Source organism: Aspergillus foveolatus (assembly GCF_047715535.1).
Source record: "Aspergillus foveolatus strain CBS 279.81 unplaced genomic scaffold BDW70scaffold_44, whole genome shotgun sequence".
Lineage (NCBI taxonomy): Eukaryota > Fungi > Ascomycota > Eurotiomycetes > Eurotiales > Aspergillaceae > Aspergillus > Aspergillus foveolatus.
Window position 1 is genome coordinate 158,213 of NW_027396108.1, and position 24,524 is coordinate 182,736.

The 24,524-nt window shown below is 52.6% G+C and overlaps 7 protein-coding genes and 1 non-coding gene across 8 annotated transcripts; 6 read left to right on the top strand and 2 right to left on the bottom strand.

Annotated features, from left to right (window-relative positions):
• Window positions 1–1,194: 1,194 nt before the first annotated feature.
• BDW70DRAFT_162100 (putative lysophospholipase) lies at window positions 1,195–3,102 on the top strand (the record flags this gene model as incomplete). Its single annotated transcript, XM_073741073.1, has 3 exons — window positions 1,195–2,176; window positions 2,229–2,593; window positions 2,767–3,102. 3 exons carry the CDS (start codon window positions 1,195–1,197, stop codon window positions 3,100–3,102), a joined length of 1,683 nt encoding a protein of 560 aa, XP_073593807.1.
• A 2,535-nt stretch (window positions 3,103–5,637) lies between these two features.
• On the top strand, window positions 5,638–7,067 carry BDW70DRAFT_88626 (NmrA family NAD(P)-binding protein). The gene is made up of 2 exons (XM_073745111.1): window positions 5,638–6,424; window positions 6,491–7,067. The coding sequence occupies exons 1-2, from the start codon at window positions 5,781–5,783 to the stop codon at window positions 6,903–6,905; spliced, it is 1,059 nt and encodes a 352-aa protein (XP_073593808.1). The 5' UTR covers window positions 5,638–5,780; the 3' UTR covers window positions 6,906–7,067.
• A 2,370-nt stretch (window positions 7,068–9,437) lies between these two features.
• Window positions 9,438–9,524, top strand: BDW70DRAFT_t137. Its single transcript has one exon. It is a non-coding gene; the product is annotated as a tRNA-Asp (tRNA).
• Window positions 9,525–12,458: 2,934 nt separating this feature from the next.
• Window positions 12,459–14,086, top strand: BDW70DRAFT_162102 (DUF1996 domain-containing protein; the record flags this gene model as incomplete). Its single annotated transcript, XM_073741074.1, has 3 exons — window positions 12,459–12,636; window positions 12,689–12,848; window positions 12,901–14,086. 3 exons carry the CDS (start codon window positions 12,459–12,461, stop codon window positions 14,084–14,086), a joined length of 1,524 nt encoding a protein of 507 aa, XP_073593809.1.
• Window positions 14,087–15,056: 970 nt separating this feature from the next.
• BDW70DRAFT_140711 (uncharacterized protein) lies at window positions 15,057–17,120 on the bottom strand. The gene is made up of 3 exons (XM_073737667.1): window positions 16,820–17,120; window positions 15,384–16,761; window positions 15,057–15,334 (listed from the first exon to the last, which is right to left on the bottom strand). The coding sequence occupies exons 1-2, from the start codon at window positions 16,820–16,822 to the stop codon at window positions 15,415–15,417; spliced, it is 1,350 nt and encodes a 449-aa protein (XP_073593810.1). The 5' UTR covers window positions 16,823–17,120; the 3' UTR covers window positions 15,057–15,334; window positions 15,384–15,414.
• Window positions 17,121–17,615: 495 nt separating this feature from the next.
• Window positions 17,616–20,123, top strand: BDW70DRAFT_140712 (uncharacterized protein). The gene has a single exon (XM_073737668.1). The coding sequence runs from the start codon at window positions 17,882–17,884 to the stop codon at window positions 19,787–19,789; it is 1,908 nt and encodes a 635-aa protein (XP_073593811.1). The 5' UTR covers window positions 17,616–17,881; the 3' UTR covers window positions 19,790–20,123.
• Window positions 20,124–20,460: 337 nt separating this feature from the next.
• Window positions 20,461–23,120, top strand: BDW70DRAFT_88735 (putative C6 transcription factor). The gene is made up of 8 exons (XM_073745112.1): window positions 20,461–20,636; window positions 20,714–20,737; window positions 20,788–20,909; window positions 20,981–21,450; window positions 21,500–21,798; window positions 21,848–22,276; window positions 22,323–22,564; window positions 22,608–23,120. Exons 1-8 carry the CDS (start codon window positions 20,562–20,564, stop codon window positions 23,101–23,103), a joined length of 2,157 nt encoding a protein of 718 aa, XP_073593812.1. The 5' UTR covers window positions 20,461–20,561; the 3' UTR covers window positions 23,104–23,120.
• A 17-nt stretch (window positions 23,121–23,137) lies between these two features.
• On the bottom strand, window positions 23,138–24,082 carry BDW70DRAFT_152032 (SDR family oxidoreductase; the record flags this gene model as incomplete). The annotated part of the gene is made up of 4 exons (XM_073739376.1): window positions 23,138–23,404; window positions 23,477–23,680; window positions 23,735–23,982; window positions 24,046–24,082. The coding sequence occupies 4 exons, from the start codon at window positions 24,080–24,082 to the stop codon at window positions 23,138–23,140; spliced, it is 756 nt and encodes a 251-aa protein (XP_073593813.1).
• Window positions 24,083–24,524: the final 442 nt, after the last annotated feature.

Consider the following 24,524-nt stretch of genomic DNA (forward strand, 5'->3'; position numbering starts at 1 on the left):
TAGTGACGAGAGATACGTAGACGCTCTAATTAATTACTATGTCACCGACTTCTTACGTGAGCACAAGGCATTTTAGGCGAACGCCTCTGCAAATACAGATTGTGCCCAATATATATTTTGTGGTTTAGGGAGCCCTGAAAAAGAGCAAGGAATAGTATCATTATTTTCAGGAGTCAGGCTAAATACTTTCATGAGCGATGTGATGCATTAATCCTTAAAGGCCACACACATCAAAGAGTAAAAAGAAAAGACTGCTCAGCGACAACCCAGGTCCATAGGACAATATTACTGTCTTGCAGCTAAATGCATTTACTAGGAGCTTGGACGCTCTCAGTCGGAGTAGGAAGTATAGTGTCATCGCTTTGGATCCCGTGATTCAAGGAACATCACGAGACCGACTGATTATTCTCTTCGTACATAGATTCTGCCTCCGCCATCTCTTGCTCTTGAAGTGATAGGGATATATTCGCCAAATTGGGCCAGCTCGACTTGAACTAGATGCTGTATCTGGTTCTAGATATATTTTCCCGAAGTCAGGCCGGGTCCAATCAATTGGCACAGTTCGATTGTCTTTTCGCCTGCTGATTGAGCTTTTTCTACTTCATTCTGGCCAACAGTACAATCCAACGGGTTGAGTTCGACGTCATCTCTCAGATGTCAACTTCATGCATGAAGCTCATATGCCGACGTCGGAAGCCAACCACGGACATTGTCCTTGTCTCAGATACTCGAAAGGAAGGAGTGGCGGCGACAAAAATCTCGCAGCGGTACACTAACACGGAGTGGCTCCAGGATCTCCCTGCCCGCGTCCACAGAGGCGCATTCCGTACGTAATAGACCGCTGCTAAAAACTTTCTCAACACCAGAGAATAAAACGAGGGAACGATGCTCGCACTACTGCTGCTATAACTGTCTCCCTGAGTTCCTGTCACCCACTTATAAAAGGAGCAAAAAAGCACAATCACTCGGGCGGTTTGATACTGTCTGGCCAGATTCTTATCTCGGTTGATCTAGACTGCATCTGGAGCGCGGAAAGATTTTCAGCTCGGGGCCCATCGCGATACTACACCTTATCTGTGCTATTCTTGGGTTGTGTTCGACTCGCCAAGGACTGCTTTACTGTTGTCGCTTCTGTTGTTAAGACGCTGTTGAGTTGGCAAGGATTATCCCCTACTGGGTTACGTTACTGCCAACATGGTCGCCGCCGATGATACGATTCCAGAATTGGCTGAAGGCCACATGGAACCGCCAGTGCCCGAGTCTCGGGTGCTGATCATCATGACTGGAGGTACTATCTGTATGCGACCGTCGCCAGCGGGCTTAGTACCAGCACGAGACTTCCAGAAACAATGCCTGGCTCGTGTGCCGACATTCAACGATGGGTCGAACTCTACTATGATGGATGTGGTGACCAACGCCGCGGGGGAGATCAAAGCTCATCCGAGTCTGCGGACTCCGCTGACAGCATATGGCCGGCGAGTGAGGTACACAGTCTTTGAATTCGATGAGCTGCTCGACAGCAGCTCCATCGACGCTAAGGGCTGGGCCGAGATCGCGCGGACCATTGAGCGAAACTACACGCTGTTCGACGGCTTCGTCGTGCTCCACGGGACGGACAGTCTGGCGTATACCTGCTCGGCGCTGAGCTTCATGCTGCAGAACCTCGGAAAGCCGGTGATCCTCACAGGAGCCCAGGCTCCGATGCTGGAGCTACAGAACGACGCTACAGATAACCTGCTCGGGTCACTGGTTGTGGCTGGCCACTTCATGATTCCAGAGGTCTGTCTGTACTTCAACAACAAGCTGTTTCGTGGCAACCGGTCGACCAAGGTAGCGGCCAGCGACTTCAATGCCTTTAATTCACCCAACTGCGCGCCGCTGGCTGTCACGACGTCGATGCGCACGAATGTCAACTGGGAAATCGTGAACCGGCCGAACAGCATCGAGCATTTTAGCATCCAGACCAACCTGGACACGACGCATGTCGCCTGTCTCCGTATCTTCCCAGGTATCAAGCCGGAGATGGTGGATGCGGTGTTGAAGCTGGAGGGCTTGCGTGGACTGGTTCTGGAAACGTTTGGCGCTGGGAACGCGCCGCACGGCCAGGACAATGCTATGACCAAGGTGCTCGCTGACGCGATCGCGCGAGGGATCGTCATCGTCAATGTCACTCAATGTGAGTAACCCATGGCGTCAGAAGAACCGATCAACGTTACTAACTTGTCCAGGTCTGACCGGTAGTGTCAGCCCCGTGTATGCTCCCGGCATGAGTCTCTCCAAGGCCGGTGTCGTCGCGGGATTAGACATGACCACAGAAGCAGCCCTGACCAAGCTGGCTTACCTGCTTGCGCTCCCCGGGGCGGACCCCAAGCTCGTGGCGAGCAAGATGTCCGTCTCTCTGCGCGGCGAACTGACCGAGTCGTCGCAGCCAGTCTTCCGCCATCCGGATGGAGCTCTGCCCGAGCGCGTTCAGGCGCTCACTATCTTGGGATACGCCATTGCGCAGGGGGACCTTGCTCGCGTTGAAGAGCTCTTGAAGAGCGAGCATCACTGGCTGCTGAACGATGCTGACTATTCCGGAAACACTCCAGTGGTAAGCTTCCTCTTCCTCTTCCTCTTCTTCTTCTCTCTTCTTCTCCTCTACTTCTCCCCCTCTACTTCTCCCCTTCCTCTCCCCTTCCTCTCCTCTTCTTCTCCTCTTCTCTTCTTCCTCTCTTCTTCCTCTCCTCTTCTCCTCTGTTTACCAACACCGCTGACGCTTTACAGCATCTGGCAGCGACATCACCGTCCGTTGATATTCTGCGATTCCTGCTGCTTCAGGGCGGGTCGGTGCATTTGCGGAACCGCAACGGACGCACCCCGCTCTTCCTGGCGGCTAATGCTGGACTGTCCGAACACGTGCTGCTACTGCGGAAGTCGGGCGCGCACCTGCACTCTGACGAGCGGACGGCCGCACAGCTGCTCGCGCGACGACGGCCTGGCATCTGGGGACTGGCCGGCATTGGGCCACGTGAAATCAGCGACAGAGAGATGGAGGAAGTCGAGGGGGAAGGGTACCGCGCGGGGTCGTCGCACTGGCCGATGGCGGGATCTGCACCTTAACCTCGATTCTCGATCAGCTACAATAGATGTCTACATAGTTTAAGCCGATAGTTAGGTGACAGTGATAGCGATAGTTGATAGGGCACCCTCACGGCGATATTGCTTGTGCTTGGCTGTATGAATAAGGGTCGCTGCTCGCAAGGGCAAGAGGGGACCGCGTACCGCGACTCTGTACCCCGTTTACTCAGGTACTCAGCCAGGAAGGGCCGGGCGCGGCGTCTGCCGGGCCCAGTGCTTGCACAGGGCCCGTGACCGGCAGGGGAACTGGCAGGACTAAGAGGACTGCAGGGTGACCTCAGCACGGAAAGCCACTCGAAAGCACTCGCCGGGCCTTCTCCGCGGAGACGCCCTTCCCCTCCGCACCTCATTCCCCTCCAAGATTCTGTCAAAAAGATCCGAGAAGGCTAACCCCGCCTTGCGGATTGCGCCATCTCGGTCGCTCCTACCGATGCTCTATTTCCAAGGTCCTTTATATTTCTTTGATATTTCTTATGTTATGCAGACTCGAATCAGCCGAATCAGCCGAATCAGCCGAATCAGCCCAACCAGACCGAACCAGACTGCATTTGACTAAATCTGACTAGATCAGACTCGAAATGAGCACCCTCCGATCGATCCCCTCGCCGACGACCATGGGACCGCTAGAAACCCACGCACGACTATCGTAGCGGTGGGACTCGTCAAATGTGCCGGTCACGGTCTCCAGCATATCAACATGGAGATGCACTGAGGCTTGGCGACACCGTGGAACGCCGCGGGGCACAGATTGGCTGGTCAGTTGTCGGGATGGAGTATGGATCTCGAGTTCGGCGGTTCAGGTCTGGTCAGCGAGTCAACGTGCGCTGGTCGAGGCCAGAGAATGGCATTTTCTCAGCGGATGTGCTGAGCCGGGCGGTCGAGGTTCCTTTTTCTCTCCGGGGGCCTGCTATTTTGAGTATCCAGCTCGTAGCCAGCAGTTGCCAGCAGTTGCCAGCAGTATCCAATCAGTCGTCAGCTAGTATCCAGTCTGGTGGCTGCCGACCCTGCCAGTCCTGACGAACCTGCCAACCCGTGACCTGCGGACAAGACCGGCCAGGATTGTGTCATGTCTGGGGTGCGAGTGATTTGCTTTTTTGACCGCCCTAGGCCTTCCCGAACCGGTTTAGACCGGTGTCATGATTGACTTCGATGAACAGCTCGTCCATCTCTATCTGGATGTCCACCGCAACTAGTATCCGGGTCGGCGCTCGTGCTCTACACCGAGCAGTCACCGTGCGGTGCACCGTACGACCGCGAGCGGGCTTTAGGACCGATTCTCGATCTGTAGCCACAGTAAGACGGCGTGACTGCTGGGCCGGAAGAACCTAGCGGATTCCGTCGACACCAACACCAACGTGTCTAGCGCTGCCTGAGGCAGTTCGAGTGTTACGTAAAGAAAAGAACTCAATGGCCGACACAGCACGACCGCAGCGTTTTTCGTTACCAACCTGGTCGGCCTGTGTGCGATCTTCCCGTCGGTCTGGAGTCTGGACTCCAGCGACTCCAGCGAGTCTGGTCTGGCGTCATTGCGAGAATTCTGCTGCGGCTAATCTGGCACGGCCTGAGTGTCGAGCGACTGCGTCTCCCCTGGGAGGCACGGTCGAAGCGTGCGGGAACGTCCCGTACCAAGAATCCCTTAGCAAGTGTTTAGAAAGCGATCGAAAAAAAGAAACGAGGATCCTGCATGATCCATCATATAACCTTGATCCTATAGCCTTCACCTGCCGTACTGGTCTTGACTCTAAGGATTTCTGAGTATCTGAGTATATAATGTGAATATCGTCCGACCCAGATCGGAAGCCGTATTCAGAGTAGCCCGTCGTGGTCCTGTCCAGGTCAATGCCCGCCTGATCCCGGAACCAGTCTCTCAGATCCACGTCTCAGACGCAGATATCAAACCCAGCATTCAAGCTCGAAAATTTTTCAGCCGAGAATCTTAATCAGGTTCGCAGCTGGAATATCCACTCGCCAAAAGTCTTGGTGCACCTGGCCATCCCATATTCCCATTCCTATTATTCATAATCGGCAGCCTTAGCTAACAGAAACCCTCGCGAGTCGAACCTTGGAGGCACGCTGTGCCGGACGGTGATCATATCATTGCAGCTGATTTCCAGGCTGCTTGCACCTCGTTCTGTTTTCTTCTTGCACCATCGATTTCGGCGATTGCGGCATTCTGGAATCATCGCTCGTTCTCTGCCTGCTTGGCTGTCTACTTTATACGGCGAGTTCCCCTATACTTCTCAGCCTCCAGCGTCTCAGGTGAGTTTTTCGATCTTATCGTCCTTGCGGCCTCTTCTCCCACTTCCGCTTTCCCCACTGCTCCTCCTTGCCTTGACGAGTCCCGACGTTTTCGCAGCTTCCTGGTTGCGGCCTCTCGACCCATCCTTGACTAGCCTGGCTCTCTAGCTCAAGAGTCAAAGCCCTGCGGATTCCACCTGACCTTCTCCAGGTTCCATCCGAGCCCTCCTTCTCCATTGGGTGTCGGGCTTTTCTGCGTCTGCTCTTCCACTACCCCGCATAATTCAATCGTTTTCCCCCCTGATCCTTCACCTCTGCTTGACAACTGCTCGACACCTGCTCGATACCTGCTCGACAACACTAGTCGTCGTCTCAAACCAGACCCGGACCGCCAGGGACCTGTCGAGTAATCAGCCGTCCGAATGACCCAGCAAAAGAAGACAATCGCCGTTGTCAACGCGACGGGGCGCCAGGCCGCTTCGCTCATCCGCGTCGCCGCGGCCGTCGGACACCATGTGCGCGCGCAGGTCCATTCGCTCAAGGGCCTCATTGCAGAGGAGCTCCAGGCCATTCCCAACGTCACATTGTTCCAGGGACCCCTGTTAAATAATGTCCCGCTGATGGACACGCTGTTTGAGGGCGCGCACCTCGCCTTCATCAACACTACATCGCAGGCCGGTGACGAGATTGCTATTGGCAAGGACCTCGCCGACGCCGCCAAGCGCGCCGGTACCATCCAGCACTACATCTACAGCAGTATGCCGGATCACTCGCTCTACGGGCCCTGGCCCGCCGTGCCCATGTGGGCGCCTAAGTTTACCGTGGAGAACTACGTCCGCCAGCTCGGCCTGCCGTCGACATTCGTTTATGCGGGTATCTACAATAACAACTTTACAAGCTTGCCGTACCCGCTCTTCCAGATGGAGCTCATGCCAGACGGCACTTTCGAGTGGCATGCACCGTTTGACCCAGACATCCCGCTGCCTTGGCTAGATGCAGAGCATGACGTCGGTCCGGCGCTGCTGCAGATCTTCAAGGACGGGCCTCAGAAGTGGAACGGTCATCGGTAGGTTGCCGATTGAACTGGGGAAGGTGCTAAAAGAGAAGATTGAGAATTTGCTGACTGGTGTAGGATTGCGCTCACATTCGAGACGCTATCTCCCGTACAAGTATGCGCGGCCTTTTCCCGCGCTCTTGGCCGCCGGGTAACGTACGTCCAGGTCCCCAAGGTCGAGATCAAAGTCAACATCCCAGTCGGGTACCGGGAACAACTTGAGGCCATCGAGGTGGTCTTCGGCGAGCACAAGGCTCCTTACTTCCCTCTGCCCGAATTCTCCCGTCCTGCAGCCGGATCTCCCAAGGGATTGGGTCCAGCCAACGGCAAGGGCGCCGGGGCGGGAATGATGCAGGGTCCCGGAGGGGTAATCTCACAGCGTGTCACGGACGAGGCCCGGAAGCTGTGGTCAGGCTGGCGAGACATGGAGGAATACGCGCGCGAGGTCTTCCCTATTGAGGAAGAAGCCAACGGGCTGGACTGGATGCTGTGACAGACGGAGCCTAAAAAATTTTTCGAGCGCAGCGAGGTCGGGGTATCGAACCCCAGGCGACCGTGCGCCGCGAAACCGACTTGAGCTAATCCAAGCGCTGCGACACCAGCTCAGTTCGTCGGTGAGCGACGGGCTGCGGTCAGTCCGCGCTCAATCCTATTTCGGTGCCATTGATATCACCCTTGATTGCGATTGGCCCGATAGGGAGATTGCATACCCATCGCATTATTCGCTCTACTTGCTCTCCTTCAATCGCCCAACAAAAAAGCACCTGAATCCTGTCTTACTCTCACACAACGACATCTAAATCGCGCAATTTCTCGCATGCATTATCGGCGAATTGGCTTGGGTTTATTATTATACCTATTTACCTATCTACTTCACTTGGAGCGAGCAAACAGCAAAGCAAGAAAACCAGAACCACAACCCCAACTACAACCACCTACCTCCTCTTCTACCCGACAGCCACCGAGGCCGAAGTCGGAGTGACCTTGGTCCTCACGAGTCCCTCCTTCTCAGATGATGTCGGTCACTCACTCATTTTACCTAAAAACAAAAGAATACCACCTATTTGATGCTTTGACTAGCAAACAGCCTTACTTACACTACTTGATTTTTGCATGGCGGTGGTGGAAGGGATGCTTGAGTCTTCCTACGACTTTCTAGTAGTCAAGACGTGATGGAATGGAATGATGTTGAAACGCAGTTACGATCTTGCAGCATGAGACAAAAAGTTATTTAGCCTGATACCATACCAGGTTGTGTTTTTCTTATCTTTTATTAATTCCCCAGGCGTTATCATGACCTAGGTCGACTGATTTACCATGGCTTGATTTGATTCGACTTGGCCTCTGGCTGGCTGTTTGGTCAATTGAGTGAGGATTTAATTACATCTCTCTTCTCGGCATTCCTCCACTTTTGGGTCTTTTCCTTTTGGCTCTGCATTGTAGCGGGTTTCCTACTATTTTTTGATGTACTTGTACTATTCATGGACTCGGAAGTAGACAACAGCCCCAGATGCAGCGAACACCTACGTACTACACGTCATCTACCCAATGCTCAAAATATCACTGCATCCTCGCATCTTTCATGGGACTCGCTGGTATATGTATATTCCGCGGCCACTGCGGGTTCTCTCCTGGTAGCGCAAGGCTGAGCTGCCAGTGCTTTGATACGTACCATCAGTATGATCTCCGACTCGATCACTCTGCTATATCCTAGAGCAGGAGGGGTGATCATCACAATTAGGGCTTTAGGTCAGTCTTGGACTGGGGCTCAGGAAAAGCAATATGTGTCTTGTAAGGATTAGGTTTGACCATGTATGTACCTATCTAGGGCTAGCGCAGTAGGGCTGGGGATGTGGAGCTAGATCTGGATATTCTGGGCACACTGGACGCTCGTCAGCTCGTCGGAGTGATACTCTGATACGAAGCCTCGGTAGCTATACGGTCGGTTAAGTATAGTTGGTTCTTCTACTGTGCCGGCCAGCGGATCATGCAGGTGAGTGTCTTTGGTTTCAGTATTCGTCGGCGGGTCATGCTGCTTATTCTTCCCATGCATAAAGCCAACCCATCGCTCCTAGTGATCGTCCTCTTATGTTGCGCCAAGATGCTCGGCTTTCTGTCTCCAGTGATCCAACGTGAGACCATGGAGTGCTCAGATACTGCCATCTTCGTGCAGAGGTTTCGGTTGGGTTCCTGCGGGTGGCTGTTGTTCTTCGTTCTGGTGTCAAGAATAGTTGTCGAAGCTGGATCCGGCTACGAAGGGATTGCAGCTGAGGTCAATCGGGTAGAGTGGCTGCATCTTTGTATCCCCCCAGTATTTGCGCTGCAGACGAGCTCATATGTAAGGAAAGTAAGGGTGAGTGGGTGCGCCCACCTTTATTCTTGCTGGTGTGTAGAGTTTGGTCGTACGAGGGCTATTTTGACATGTAGAGTTCGGCTTATCGCCTAACAATTTATGGTCCAATCGTAACTGCTATTAGATCACGGTCCCGGCCACTTTAATGTCTCGGTGTCTGTTTGGTATGCAAGGATGAGGTGTTTGGAGCCTGGGATTGGGATTGGGCTGGCCGGTGTGCCACGCCGCAACTATACGTCGGCCTGTATCTATAATGATGCAACCGGAGTTGAGTCACGAGTGACCCGGGGTTCAGTCGGGCAATGGGACAACTATTCTAGGGGGTGTTGATGAGAGATCAAGATAATCCAGTTTGACGTCCAGTGGGTATTTATGCGTAACAGAATATATGCTGTAAGCCGAATAGCGGTTGCTACCTCCAGTATATATTTCCTCTCCAACGGCAACAAGTACCACTCTGTTTATGCTTTCTTTTATTATTTCACGAATCTCGATTCCTTAAACACCCCGAGGGGGAGGATCTGCTACAGTGAGCCTTAAATCCGTTAGAGTAGATGTTATCCAATATAAAGAAGTAAAGACCTCGTAATATAGGGTGCTGCAGCGTGATCCCAACTTTTAAACGAGTAAAGTAATCATACTTTTAAATACGAAGAGCCTAACAATAACAAATCCTCGATGGTCTAACGGTCATGATTTCCGCTTGTCACCTAACAGGAACAAGCGCGGGAGACCTGGGTTCGACTCCCAGTCGGGGAGGAAATTTTTTTAACCGTTTTTTTTTTTACCCGACGAACCCAGAAACTTTGACTACCGTCGCTGCCTGCGCGTGCCAACGCTCCAATAACGCTATCCAGCAGCCTCTCGAGCCAAGGGAAGATCGCGCTACCTAACTTGTTTACTACCACTAGACTTCACCAGTACGTCCAAGACTTGTATAACCAGTACGGAACACGCACCAGGGCTCCTCATTCTTCTGACGATTCTTTGCGGCGCTCGTACCCATGACTATATTGGTATAGAAGCATCGTACCCGGATCCTGCCGCCCGGGCCCTGACTGGCTCGGGACGCTTAACTAGAGAACAAGTTCGCACTTGTCTCACTCTCACACAGCCGACGGGACCCAAGCGCGAACTGTGACCGGAAATAGACATGAAACCCGGACAAGCTCAGATCTTGTATGGGATATAGTATGCACCGATTTAGAAGAATGGTTTAGATTCAAGATGCTGTGGTGGTTGCACTCCACCGATGGCGAAGACATGGGTATGGGCATGGATGCGGACATCAATTGTCACGGACGACCGTGAGATTCCGAGTGCATCTCGCGGGAGGAGAAGAAACGTTCCACATAACCAACAGAGAATAGGGGCAGGGGGCCACGAGATTGCGATTGCGGGGAGACGAGGTATTGGATGGTTGAACCATGAACACTGCAATAATAATGCGAGAGTCAAGCTTCTGCCATCAGGGACGCAGATTAGGATCATCAAGGAGATCTTCAGATCAGCCCATGGGTTCACGGAAACCTGGATGGAAAGTGATAGTGTGCGTGTGGGAAGATCGGTATTTCCCGACTCAGGGACGGGATACGGAGTACCTATCATGTACAGAGTACAAGATTATATTCAGAATCCGCGAGAGACTTAATGGTTTGATGCTGTGCTCGCACCTGGTATTTTTGTCCAAAACCGTCACTCCATTACTCAGCTCATTGGCCGAACACGAAATGAGCGAGCTCGGCTCGTCGCACATGGACCACCCTTGTGACGCACGTGGGTTTCATCTCGCTGAATGATATGGCAGGCCAGTTTGGCGAGGTTGGAACGCTGGGGTCGTCTCAACCTCCCGTGTAATTGTCACTGTAGAGGATTAGTGCTTGCCGAGTCTTGATCCACCGTTCGCGCGGGTCCCGTTAGGCGGTGATGAGCTTGGCGGCAAAACGAGACAAAGGAGAATAAAAAAAGAAAAGGTGATAAAGGACTGAGGCGTTAGTATAAAGCGAAGATCGAGACGAGACGACAATAAAGATGGAGATGTACCCTGACTTCACTTATGATACTGTTCTCGGTAATTGACGAGAGATAGAGTGGTGGCACCTTATCAGCCAATTCGGCGGCGTTGAACCATGACGAGTGACGGGCCCCATCGACCGTTTCACCAGCCCTCCATTGCTTTATCCTCACTCGCTGGGGAACGCAAGGTCGACGGCGATTGGATCGGGCGCGAGTTTCAGGCCCAGCAGCTCCGTGGGTTCCAGGGTTGGGGGTTGGCTGCCCCTGGAGATCAGCTCGTCCAATTTCTTGGGTGTGGAGTGCCATGACTGGGCACTGCCTCTCTTGGGGTCTTCAATATGGCTCTTCAATCTCATTCAATCTCGCGCTACTTGGCCCATTTAGCTTTTTGGGAGATGAGACTTTGGGTCCCCTTAGACGTGGTCCCCTGTAGACGTTCAAAGAGCCCCTGATTGTAACTGCAGTTTCCAACCCCGCGATGAGCTCAGTGGCGCTTTAGTCCATCTTAAACTGCAGCGGAAGGAAGAGTAAAGGCGATATTTGGATCATCATTGTCGGTTGGATCTGGCAACGAAAGTCAATAGCGCTGCCAGCCCATCGACCTTAGCGGCGGGGAGCAGCATTATGGATCGTCTCTGATATCTTACCGGGTAGTCTACCACCACCGTCTACCGGCAGAAGTCTTGGGATTGGAATGAGTGGGTGATTGGCCGAGGCGAAACTCCTGTATGGGAACTGTTTGACCATTTTCTCGTCTGGGTCCCCTCCAATTCCATTTCCATATTATGATTGTGATTCCTTCATCTGACGGCGCTTAATCTTCTTCTACGCTACCGTCGAGTCCTTCGCTCATTATTATTACACTCCACGTCCTTTTCTTCTCTCCTCCACTTCTTACTCTGCTTTATTCAGTCTCTCGTTAACCCGCCTGTTTGAAGGGTGTGGCCTGCTTCACATCTCAGGTCTGTACGTCCGCAGTGTCGGCTGAAGTCCCTGGATTCTTCGTTAACACTGCCTTCAGGTCGCATTCATTCCGGCGCTCTTCACTTTAGCAGGTAGGTGATATCTCAATTTTTTTGGTTGTTGTGTTTCCTCCCGGTGGTGGGTTTGACCACGAAACCCTCCCAGTTCATCTCGTCGCCATCTCTTTTTTATCATTATGATTATTGTCCTATTGATTTTTATTTTATTTTTTTATTTGAATTATTTTTTGATCAGCTATGGCTTCTTTTGCTCCTTGGACCTTACCTTTGGTGGCTTCTGAGGCCTCGTGGCTCTGCAGGGGTGCCGACTGCATTCCTCCACTGCAAGGAGCCTCCCTTGTCTGCACCTCCCAGCCACTGTGTCGATCTGGAACCGCGACTTTCTTTTCTGACTGGTCGCTGCGTTCGCTCCTTTGGCTGTCTCTGAATCTCGGAGATTCTAGAGAATGCGCTCCCTCCTGCTTTGTTCTCCTGGTTGTTCCCGTTTGATATTACTGCCCGGCGCAGTGGCACAAGTGTTACTCTCCTCCCCATCTAACGGCAAAACTCCATGCATCCTATGTCGCTATGTTTTATGGTTGAAGACTAACATCAAGCGATAGCTACGCGACTGAGTCGTGAAGACGCACCTTCACCACATTTCGCTCCTTAAGAAATCCACCCTTGGTCACTCCTTTGCCTTATCGTCACGATCATGCCTTCGAAGATGCGCCTGGACACCAGCCTGGTAGCTTGTCTGGCCGCCTTCTCCGGCGTCGCTGATGCCTTCTGGCGTCTGCCCTGCCGTGGCCGAAGCGCTCTCGCTCGCATGGACCCCTTGATCTCACCCGGCGAGCCGTCTTACCACGTCCACACCGTTCACGGATCAAAAGGTTAGCTGGTCGGTTGGAAACACGTGGGGCTCACCCGCTGAACTTTTAATAGGATTCGGTCTCACCGCGGATATGGCTACTCTGCTTGGAGGAGACTGCACCTCGTGCGGTGTCAAGCAGGACAAATCGGCCTACTGGGCCCCTGCCCTGTACTTCGTCGACAACGCCACGGGCGACTCCGAGCTTGTGGACGAAGTCGGAGGAATGCTTGTGTGAGTGACAATCTGCGGCCGCATCGTAGACAATCACTAACGGGTGGTTCAGGTACTACCTTCTCTACGGAGACAATGTGGAGGCGTTCCCCGAGGATTTCCGCATGGTTGCTGGCGACCCGTTCCAGCGCAACTTCACCTGGCCGATCCCCGACCCTCCCAAGTCGGAATGGACGGGCGACCAGGCTAGCCAGGCGGCCCTGCGACAGAAGGCTATCGGTTTCAACTGCCTGAACTACGCCAAAGCTGCCGAGCCGTCCCTCGGTCGTCACTTCTTGCCGGAAAAGGCTTATCTTGACGAGCACTGCACTGACGGTGTCCGTTTCGAAATCATGTTCCCCTCGTGCTGGAATGGCAAGGATACCGACTCTGACGACCACGCCTCTCACGTTGCCTACCCCTCGCTGGTCATGGATGGTACATGCCCCGAGGGCTTTGAGACCCGCATCGTATCGCTCTTCTTCGAGACCATCTGGAACACTTACGCCTTCAAGGACCGCGACGGATACTTTGCCCTTTCCACCGGCGACCCTACTGGATTTGGTTACCACGCCGATTTCATGCACGGCTGGGAGTCTGGCGTTCTTGAGGAAGCTGTCAAGACCTGCACCAACCCCTCCGGTGAGGTCGAGGACTGCCCCGTGTTCGAACTCCAGTCCGAGCTCGCACAACAGCTGTGCAGCGTTGACATCCCCGACATCCTGTCCAGCGAAGACGTCGAAAAGGTAAAAGGCAGTCTCCCCAACAAGATCGCCGTCGAATGGGGCCCTGAGTACGCCTTCCCTATCAAGTACGTCGGCGAAGAGTCCTCAACCGCCGTCCCAACCTCTACCGCTCCCCAGAGCACCTCGGACGCGGGTCTGGGCGTCAGCCTCTCTTCCGCTCTCAGCGATTTCGCCGGTAACATCTTCGCCGCTGATGCTAAAACCACCGAGGCCCCCACCACCACCTCGACCTCGACCTCAACATGGACTCCGACGCCCACCACCTCTTACGTTGAGACCACTGTCACGCAAGAGACTGTCTGGGTGGAGCAGGAGATTGTTGTCATGGTCGACGAAAACAACGTTCCCCTGAAGACCGAGGTCGGCGGCGTGGACGTTGTCTCGACAGACTATAACACCGTCACCCGCACCGTTTCATCTGTCGTCCAGGTTCCTACCGCCCCGGCTGCTGAGAAGCGTCACCATGACCACCTGGCCGCCCACAAGCGTCACCAGCACGGCCACGCGCACTAAATGGAGCCTCCACATGGTACGATTGTGACTCCATCCACGAGAGGCTAGGTGCTCTGAGATGAAAACCTAGTATCTCCGTCTGGGGGAACTCACATAGCTTGCGATTGTACCTACCTACTCACCCAATACCCACTTTTTGATTTACTTTTCACCCCTTCGACCCGGCCTTGGACCCCGACACTCGTTTACTTGCCTGTTCTGCGGAGCCATGGCGTGCGTTGGAAACCCCTTTGATGAATTTCACTTCTCGAATAAATATTTGGTAGCTACACTTATCTTCTTTCTTTCCTCTCTATACCTCGCTCACCTCCTGTTGATATCCCGTCTCCTCACAACCCATCCCTATTTTCATCCATGTACATGCTCAGCTCGTTTTGTCGGGGTAACAGAACGAGTGGAGCATGGTAAATTCTACGTGCAGTAGGACGTCGAACTTCGTCTCTTGCTCGAGCGCTTGCTTGTCTGGATGGGAAGGTCCTCACTTGGACGTGGTAAGTGATCGATGATAGATGGACCCAAAGCCAGTGCTAGTGCTTGCAGTGCCCCTGCATTTAAGGGAACGAATTAACTCTGTGATGTCACCTCATATGATCTGAATTATTTACACTTTCGCTGAATTTCGGTTCCTAGCTCGATTTGTTTTATACCGTTCTTATGGTAGGCTCGACCAGTCGACTGAGGGAGGTTTAACAAATCGGATTTCAAGCCCTAACGTATCCACCTACTGTACTTTACGCCGCAACTACGTACATGCTTACTACACCCTTTCTTGAATCATAGCACTACTACAGTCTCATCAGGCTCCTCATGAATTCTCTATAATTGTAGGACTGGACTACGTAACTATGATTGGGTGACCCCTGTCCTTCCCTCTCTCCTTACCTACGTATGTAGACAGACCAAGCGCACTCATAATCTAAGTTAAATAGACTCCAGACAGGAAACCAGGCGCTAATCCGCTTACCAATGACTAGGGTCTGCCCTTTCGCACCTCTGCCGTTTACCTGCGTAGCATGAAATGCCTGTCAAAGGGTCTGAACACTTCCACCGCCACAAGTCACGAAGCAGACACGAAAAATAGTCGATCACCAAGAGCATACTGCACACTTACCTGCACATTCCCGCTACGAATCACCCGCATACATAAATCGGACAGGCCCGCTACCATAATATGAACCCGAAAGCGAGCCGACCTCGCCACCAGCTTGAACCTTTTGAGGTGTTATGTTTAACTGGAATTCTTACTAAGTTGGATTATAGTCCCAAATGTTATTCTATTCCTTAACGAAGAAGATAGACTGGATGGTAGAAATAGAACAAGCCGAACCCTAGAGCACTGTCGCCATAACACCCATCGTAAACGCCTCATGCAATCCAACGTGTCTTTGGCTCCACATCTCCTTGAGATACCGCTCCGCAGCGCGATTGAATTCTCGGCCCCGGTTGTCGAAGAGTGCGGGCTTTACGCTCCAACTGCGGATAAGCCGATTGCAGTTGCAGTGTGTTCCCGTCTCTGAGCCCGTCCTTGTCCCCGAGATTTCGGCTGTGTTTGGCACAGTAGAGATGGGAGTGCCGATGCTAGAGCAGTGAACATTAGGGATATCCTTCCACGCATCCCAGTACTCGTCAAGGGGATCGGAAAAGACACATTTCCTTGTACTTGTGCTTTTGCTTGCACTCGTATCCGAAGCGTCGGCATAGTGGCTATAGTGGCAGCATTCATCCTGCGGCGTAAGGAGGAGTTTCGCTAGGTTCCGCGGTGTCTGGTTTAGAAGGAACCACGATACAACACTGTACTCGTTTCTTGTGTCTCTGTGCCAGAATTTCGGCCCGTGGTGGAGGAGCATGCGTTCTAGGAGTTCGCGGAGCATTCGGAGGGTACAATGGAAGTCAACCTCGAGGGTGTCGGTAAGGTGATTGGAGCGGAACTCGAGGCGGCGCTTGCCGATTTCGAACTCGGCGTGGCCCCATTTAAGGATAGCTGTGAGGTGATGTTTTGTGTGGATGTGGTTGATGTCTAGTGACGATGATGGGGTGGATGTGGATGAGGGGAACAGGAAGTTTTGTTTCTTTTTGTGTTTGTTATTGATCCTGGCCTTGTTAAGCGGGAAGGCGAAGTTGAAGTCAGGGTCAAAGTCACCGTATTCTTCGAGGAGCTTGGTGAGGACAGTGAAACGTTTTGAGACAAACGATGAAGAGGACGAGATTTTCTGGAGTTCCTGGGGTTGTCGTTTGATGTTGCGTGCGATGTCGGCCATGTGAAAGAGCACGTGGAGGCCCCGTTCTAAACGTCTAGAGAGCTTGCGTTCGGCCTCGAAATTCATTTCCACCTTGTCATCGTCGTAGAACGGCCCCCATACGGCGGGGACGATGTGACGGGACAAGCGGCGTGCGAGCTCATGGCGGTACAAGGATCTCACGAGGGCATGCACGGTCAGCGCGTTTTGCTGACCCGTACCTGGGTCAAGGGGGAATATTGGACTGAAGGCATCAATGCCATGGAGGCGCATAAAGCACTTGCAGATGTACGGTTCCATGACTTTGATGGTATCATACGTGGTCCTGTTGAGAAGGCAGAGGGTCAAGACAGTGTTGACTTCACCATTGACGATGATTTGGAAGAGTATATCGGCGATAAATCCGAATGGTAGAGCTGTTTGAGGGCGAGTTGATCTCTAGAAAGTAAACTGGATTTAGTGTCGCGTGCTATTTTCTTCGCGGTCTTGGTCTTACCATGGTTCCGGCCTCATCCGACTCGCATGGCGTTCTGGGGGTAAAGAGTAAGATGGTCCATTGAATGATCTCTTGAAGCCCTTCCTGTCTCCTGTCCTTAAAAGCAATGCTCAATATATAGAAATTCCCGCAAGAGCTAGCGTAGGATAGGAGGAGGTATCATGTGCAACGGTATGACGAATCGCCTGCCCCCCTGCGACGCAGACCGGTGCACCAAGGAGCGGAGTTTGCAGGACGCCAGGCCCAAGGGCCAACGAGGGGAGGTTGCCGCCGGATTATATTTCATACGTGGAGTGGTCTCATCCCTACCGTCTCGTCTCCTCCCTGCAACACCGGGGGACGTGCCCTGACATATCCATGATCAAGGATGCAAGGCTGCCGCCCAGGCGCCCAGGTCACACAGAAACGAAGCCACTGCCGCGATAGCCATCAGGGAAAAGAATATGAAACCTGTGAGTGGACTATAGATAAGATCAGCAACTGTCCTGGACCACTAGTTCTCCGCTGTGCCAATAGTGCTAGCTTACTAGTGGCTGTTGTGATGGTGTCATGGCGACGGGCACACCGCCAGGAACCGGTGGACTCGAACAGGAGCTCCTGAAGGTAGCGGCGATCTCTCGACGATCAGCTTAAGCCCAGGCGGTTCTGTAATTATGCATAATTGACATAACCTTCTCGGATTGTCGTGGCGAACGCGGCCATTCGAGCTGCTTGGGGATCTAGGAAGAGAGGGAGAGGGTAGACTCCGCAGTCTCCCCAGACTCTCGTCGGACCGACCCCACCGCATTGCACTGCATTTCTAACCACCCGCCGGCGCAAAAGTTTGTCCGCCAAAAATCTCTGGAGAGTCAAGACTTACTCTCACTTTACACTAACAACACTCTCCCTCGAATTTTGGACAATTCAGGCTGCTCTATGCTCCAAATGTTATTGGTCGTGCTTTTCTAGAAAGCCCCGTTCCCCACCGTCGTCCCGTTCGCATTGAGTTGCGCTTCGCCCTCCGAACCGTTACCCCTCTGCAGTCCTGCCCGCTACAAAAAAGAAAAAAAAGAGAAAAAAATAATGTCAGCCACGAGGAGTCTTCCCCTCCCCGAGGGCTGGACGGATCCAGACGCCTACGTCGAAGCTTTGCTGTCATTTGCTACCTCGTCCGACCTATTTCGGCACCTCTGCGGTGGCGTACATATGCTGGATTTTCTCACGCGCGAGCCCGACCTCTATACTACACTTCTACCCGAAGATTGGAGACAGTTCTTTGAGCGCCACAATATTGCTGACATCATCGACCTGCTCCTGCGAGACGATATCCAACCGATGCTAGCGGCCTACAAGCAGGGGGATCTTGCAGGGCAGGAGTGGAGGGGCGTCGCGGTTCTCCCCCCGCTGTCTCTGCTAGAGTTCATTCAGCAGATTCGTCGACTTACGTTGCGCAGGGAGTTTACGCCGCACGGCTCTGGGAAGGCGACCATACCGCCGCGGATTGCGGTCGGGATGAAAGTCAAGAAATATCACGAGGTCGCTCATTTCTCGAAATATGTCAACTCACTATGTGATACCGTGCATCGGGAGCGGGGCGAGGAGATTACGCACATTGTGGATTTTGGATCTGGGCAGAATTATCTTGGGCGGACACTGGCCAGTCCTCCGTATAACAGGAACATCGTTGCGATTGAACGGAGGCACCAGTTTATCAATGGAGCCAACAGGATGGACGTCTATGCGAAGCTGGCTGAGAAGAAGAAGGTGCGCTTATACAATAAGAAGCTCGATAAATGCAAGACCTGCGAGGATCCAGATACACCAGTGGAAAAGCTAGACTCACAACCGGAGCGAACGAGCGACGACGTGGACGGACAAGAGACTGGGAACGACGATGAGGGCGTTGCGGAGATCAGTATATTCCGCGACATCAGCGTGACCCCCGATGAGCTCGGCACTTTTCCTAAAGCCGGCGGTACTGTTCAGAAGCCAGTAACGGATAAAAATACAAACGCTCCACGAGGTGCGATGAACTACATTGAGCATGAAATCAAGGACGGTTACCTGGAGCCAATCATCAAAGATGTTGTCGCCCCGAGCAGCCAAAATTCAGCGGAACCCACCGACGGCGTAGACAATACTGAGCAGGCCTCAGATGTGAACGTCATGGTGGTGTCGCTGCATTCATGCGGAAACCTTGTTCACCATGGTGTTCGCGCGTTGGTTTTGAATCCGTCGGTCAAGGCAATTGCCATGATTGGGTGCTGCTATAACCTGATGACCGAGCGGCTTGGCCCTGCTACGTACAAGCTCCCTGTTTTGCGGACCATGCATCCACGTTTGTCAAAAGACGCTGCCGCATACGATCCTCATGGCTTCCCAATGTCAAGACGCTTGGAAGAATTTAAGCACGATGGTGGGACCGGTGTGAAGCTGAACATCACCGCCCGATCTATGGCCGTCCAAGCTCCGTACAACTGGGGCACCGCCGACGCAGAAGATTTCTTCACGCGTCACTACTACCGTACACTCCTCCAGCGAGTACTAGTGGATCGGGGAGTGGTGCCAAAACCGTCCGTACCCAAAGATCTTTATAGTACCGAACCCGAGAAGCTGGAGGACGTGGGGAACCCTCTTATTGTTGGCTCCCTGCGCAAGGCAGCCTTCACCTCGTTTCAAGCATATGTCCGTGCGGCAGTTGTGAAGCTAAGCCGTGATCCGGTCTACGGCCAGAAGATCAAAGACAATATGGTCACAATTACCGATGAAGAGCTGGACCGCTACGCCACCGAATATTGGCCTACGAAGAAACGGCTCAGCGTGACTTGGACATTAATGTCATTTTGCGCTGCGGTTGCCGAAGCCATTATTGCTGTCGACCGATGGCAATTCCTGCGTGAACAGGACTGTGTCAAAGAGTGCTGGGTGGAGCCTGTTTTTGATTATGGCCAGAGCCCTAGGAATTTGGCTGTTATCGGGATCAAGAAATGAATACGATGCTGAGACATGGAGATACAATATATGCGCGACATGATTATGCTACAATGGCGAGAAGGGTATGAATTGGTCTTACCACCATACGTCCTTGGATATGTTGATCCATGGGTTCCATCCTGATAGGGGCGTCCCAGGTCGGGGCGATATTGTGACTCCTGGCCCACCAGTGCATAGCGTTCGTGAGGATGGATAACTTGATTCTGCCGAATTGTGCATCTCTGCATGAATGTTATACATAGAGAAACTTTAGAGATATTTCTAGACTTCAGCGTATACCCGGAGCAATTAGGCGCTCCCTGGAATTTTGGGATAGAATATGATAGACAGCCCTGTAATAGGGCAGGCGATGAAGTTATTGCACAAATTCAGAGCTTTCACTAAGCCTCCATGATCTTGTCTGGCTCTTACGATGCAGGCTGCAGCAATAGCCAAAGTACACGTGATCTCCGCTCTAAACAAAACGCCGAACGTGGATGGCCGCTCCTCCCGCACACTAGAACCCAGCTTGACTCTGTCAAGCAAAGGCGAGCATTGAAAAATAATCATTTGCCTCTTATGCTCTAGCAAATGGTGACTGGACAAGCGCAACAGTATCTTGAGGTCCTGATTTGAAGCTCTTTTTAACATTGTTGCCTTAGGATCCGCAGCCACGGCACTCGGGGTCCGCGGCCTCCGTGTGAAGACTTGTCGACTTGGGAGGTCACACAAAACTTTGCCCAAACCCAAAAGGTTGGACGAATATCGTCCGATTATAACCTTGGATAAGATGAATGGACACTCTGCCAGGATGGATGCTGAAAGTCCGGAGAGCGAGGGCAAAGAGGCCGTTTTCAGACGTGCGGTATGTGGAACAGGACCCTTATTGGGGCTGTCGTCCTATGATGCAAGGGACTGGTTCTGATAGCTGAGTTTGTCTAGTGTGACCAGTGCCGTCAAAGAAAGGTATGCATCTATCTAAATAGGCAGTATGGCGCTGCTCATGTTCACGACAGATTCGCTGTGACAAACGGTTACCATGCTCGAACTGCCGCACATCCAAGATTATATGTAGCTCTACAGGCGCGGGCCAGAAGCCTCGGGAGCCGCGGAAACGCGTGCTAATCTCTAACGAATAGTGAGTCTCCCTCTTATGCAAGGCAAATGCCGAATGAGGCAAATGCCGAGTGCCGAACTAATGCCCCCTAGCGAGAAGAAGATTGACAGTATCAATGAACGACTGGGTGGAATTGAACAGGTTCTCCGTGAGCTCAAGTCTAGCCAAGGCTCAGGTGGCCCTCAGATACGTGCCAATTCGGCGCCTGTCTCCAGGCCTCTGAGCCCCTCCGCCCAGTGCTATACTGCCAACCCACAAGACGCAATGGACCAGGCAGAGTCGCGGACTGGGTTCGAGGGCAACTCGTTGATGGCTACCCAGTCAGCATATGCTAGTGACTTCCTACAGACTGCTGTCTCACGCAGCCCGCTGCCAATCTCGGATTCTAAAATCAACGCTGCACTGTCGACTCTGAAGCAGCTCGTCAATATGCAGGATAATCAGGCCTCCTCTACTCGCGAGTTTGCTCCACCCAAGCGAAATCGCCTCACCGATTGCAATCCTCGGGAGATGAGCATGCCGCCAATGAACGTTGTCATTCCGCTGCTGCGCAAAGCCATAGGTATGTACAGTCAGAACCGGCAATTGGCATTACTGCTGACCAATAATAGATGGTAGCGACACGTCCTTGCAGGCTCTCTGTCCGTTCGTACAATTTGAACGCCTTTCTGAAAAGTGTCGAGAGGTTTATTTTGCTACAGAGGACTACTCTGATGCAGCATTCATTGTGGCAAATGGAGGACTGTACCAAGTCTTCGTTGCAGCGAGCTTTATAACCCAGGACCGCGCATTGCGAGAGGAGTATCAGGGCTATGCTGATATCTGCAAACACAATCTGAACACGACGTTGGCGAACTTGCACCTTTTGATGCCCGCGAACATAGATTCTATCGAGGCTCTTACCATGGGGGTACGTAGAGGCCATATGACCTATATGAGCGCGCGCTGACCGGGCATAGGCGGCCCATGCTATTGAGATTTCCAAACCCTCCTTTGCCCTAACTCTGACTTCCACCGCATCCCGTCTATGCCAGGAATTGGGGTTTCATCAGATGTCCTCCATCGAAAACGTTGGGGCCAAAGAAAAGCAGCGCAGACTTACTTTGTTCTGGTCGATCTATTGTATGGACCGGGCGCTTGCATTGCGGTTAGGGCGCGCTGCGACCATTCCAGACTATGACATTGATGTCCCGGTTTCGTTTGAAGGTGATACGGTGGGTATCTATAAATCTGCAGAAGTGTTGTGGATAGAACTTGCTCGAATCCAGGGTCTGGTTTACCAAAAGCTCTATAGCCCAGCCGCACTGCGGCAGGACGAGATGGCTAGGGTGGCAGAGGCCCGCTGGCTAGCTGCCGAAATGCAGGATCGTGTAATGCTGCCGTTCAAGGTCAGTGGTCCGCTTCCTCAAACAGAATTGTTCTAACATTAAGCAGAAACTGTATCCTACTCTGGAAGGCTTGAATCCGATCGAGTACTTGTATATCAAATGCGATGAAGTATGCCGCTTATCGGTTCTGACTCTGATTTACCGCGCTATCCCCCCTCAGACGGCCACCCCGGGCACGTTTGTCAAAGAATGCATTGAAGCTGCCAGGAGTGCCCTCCAGGCACACAAGTCGAGCATGTCGCTGCTGACGGAGGCCAACGAGGCCACGAAGCTCTCATACCTTCACTGGTAAAACAACCCCCGAGTGTTTTGAGCTATTCTAACTTGCCAGGTGCATCCTTTATTCTCCGTTTGTTCCCTTCATCGTTCTTTTCTGCCACATAATTGAGGTTTCTTCTTGGGAAGATCTCGACCGGCTAGAAGAGTTTGTTGAATCGCTTAAACCGTACTGTTCGCTCTCAACGGCGATCTTCAACCTCCATCGGCTTTGCCAGGTCCTAAGCAACGTTGCTCGACTTTACGTCGAGGCCAAAGCGCAGGCCCAGACGCAAGAGAATCAAACCCTTATGTCTGTAGGCCACGAGGTCAACACATATCTTAGTGCGCTTGGTCTTGCGCCCTCCGATGTTGGGGATGCACGATGGGCCACCCCTGCACCTGCCAATGCAACACCAGGCGAGATGAGCTACCAAGCAACCCAAAGTTTTGGCTCAACAGGACCCCAGACTCATATGACACAATTAGGCAGCTGGTTTTCAGGGAATCAGTACATGATGGGATTACTCGAGGAGGATCTGTCGATTTTTGACCCGTCGAATTTAACCTAGTATCTATCACTAGACACAATGGTCAACCGCAGGATTAGACGCACTTTCCTCCATCAACCAGCATCTCCGCACCATTGATAAAGCTCCCCTCATCACTTGCCAAATACAAACACATATTCGCGACGTCGGCAGGGTCAGTCAGCCGGCCCAGAGGCACGTTCCCAATGAATTTCTGCCGGTTCTCCTCCGTGTCCTCCATGCCAGTGAACATGCTAAACAGGCCCGTCCCCGAGAGAAGTGGTGACACTGTGTTGACTCGGATGTTGTGTGGGCCGTACTCCGCCGCAAGACCTTTTGTAGCCTGCCGGTGACTGTGAGCCTTTCTTTTCCCTTCAAGAAATGAGAGAGCATAATTGGAAGGAAAAGAACTTACATTTGACACAGCCCCTTTACTTGCATTATACCAAACCAGCCCCGGCCGTGGTCTGCTGGCGCCCGTTGAGGATATGTTGATCACACTGCCGCCGTGGCCCTGCTCAAGCAGTCTCGCGATGACGGCCTGCGTACCATGAAAGATGCCCTTTACGTTGACATTGAAGACGCGCTCCCACTCGGCTTCTGTTACCTCTATTGTGGGCTGCACGCTATTAGCCATTTCCAAAAGAAGCTGCGAAGCGGGACTGGGCTGTACCTTATTCCGATAAGTAGTTCCCGCATTATTCACCAGGATATCCAGCTTTCCAAACTTTGTGACTGCAGTCTCAACAACAGCGGCCCAATCGCTGGGGCTTGTCACGTCGACCTTCTGAAAGACGAGATTCTCAGGATTCTGGGCGGCGACGCTCTCGCCACCGGCTGCGTTAATGTCGGCGACGATGACTTTTGCTCCTTCCTCCGCGAAGCGGGTTGCAATAGCAGCGCCGAAGCCAGAGCCACCGCCTATTTCAGTGTCATCGGAGTCAGCGGGTGTTTTCTTTCACCTGAAGGTGTAAGGATACGTACCCGTAACGATGGCGACTTTGTTGTTGAGACGAGGCATTCTATTACTTGTGCCTTGGTTGCTTTGTTCGAGCAATTGGAGGAGAAGTTGTTGGCATATATGGAGTAAAAGAGTGAAGCGGGGAGGGAGGCCTATTACCCGAGGATATCGAGGGGCAGTCGGGGGGCGGAATCATCGGGATGAAGACCGAGACTGAGAGATGATTGAATACGGACTACGTGTGAGTTCTCTCCTCGCGATCTACTGTCTCGCCGATCACTACGCCATCAGCTCCAACATAAGGACCTTGAACTCACGGAGGCCCTCCGACCCCGCATTCTCCGTATGAGGACCAGGCTCTGCACACCAACTATAAGCCACCGAGGGCTTGTCCTACAATCATCATATGACTAAGACAATGTTCTGGCTTGTGCAGTGATTTATGCTTCATTTTTCGCGCCTGTTTCTCTTTTCTCGCTCTCGAGGTCCTCCAATACAATTC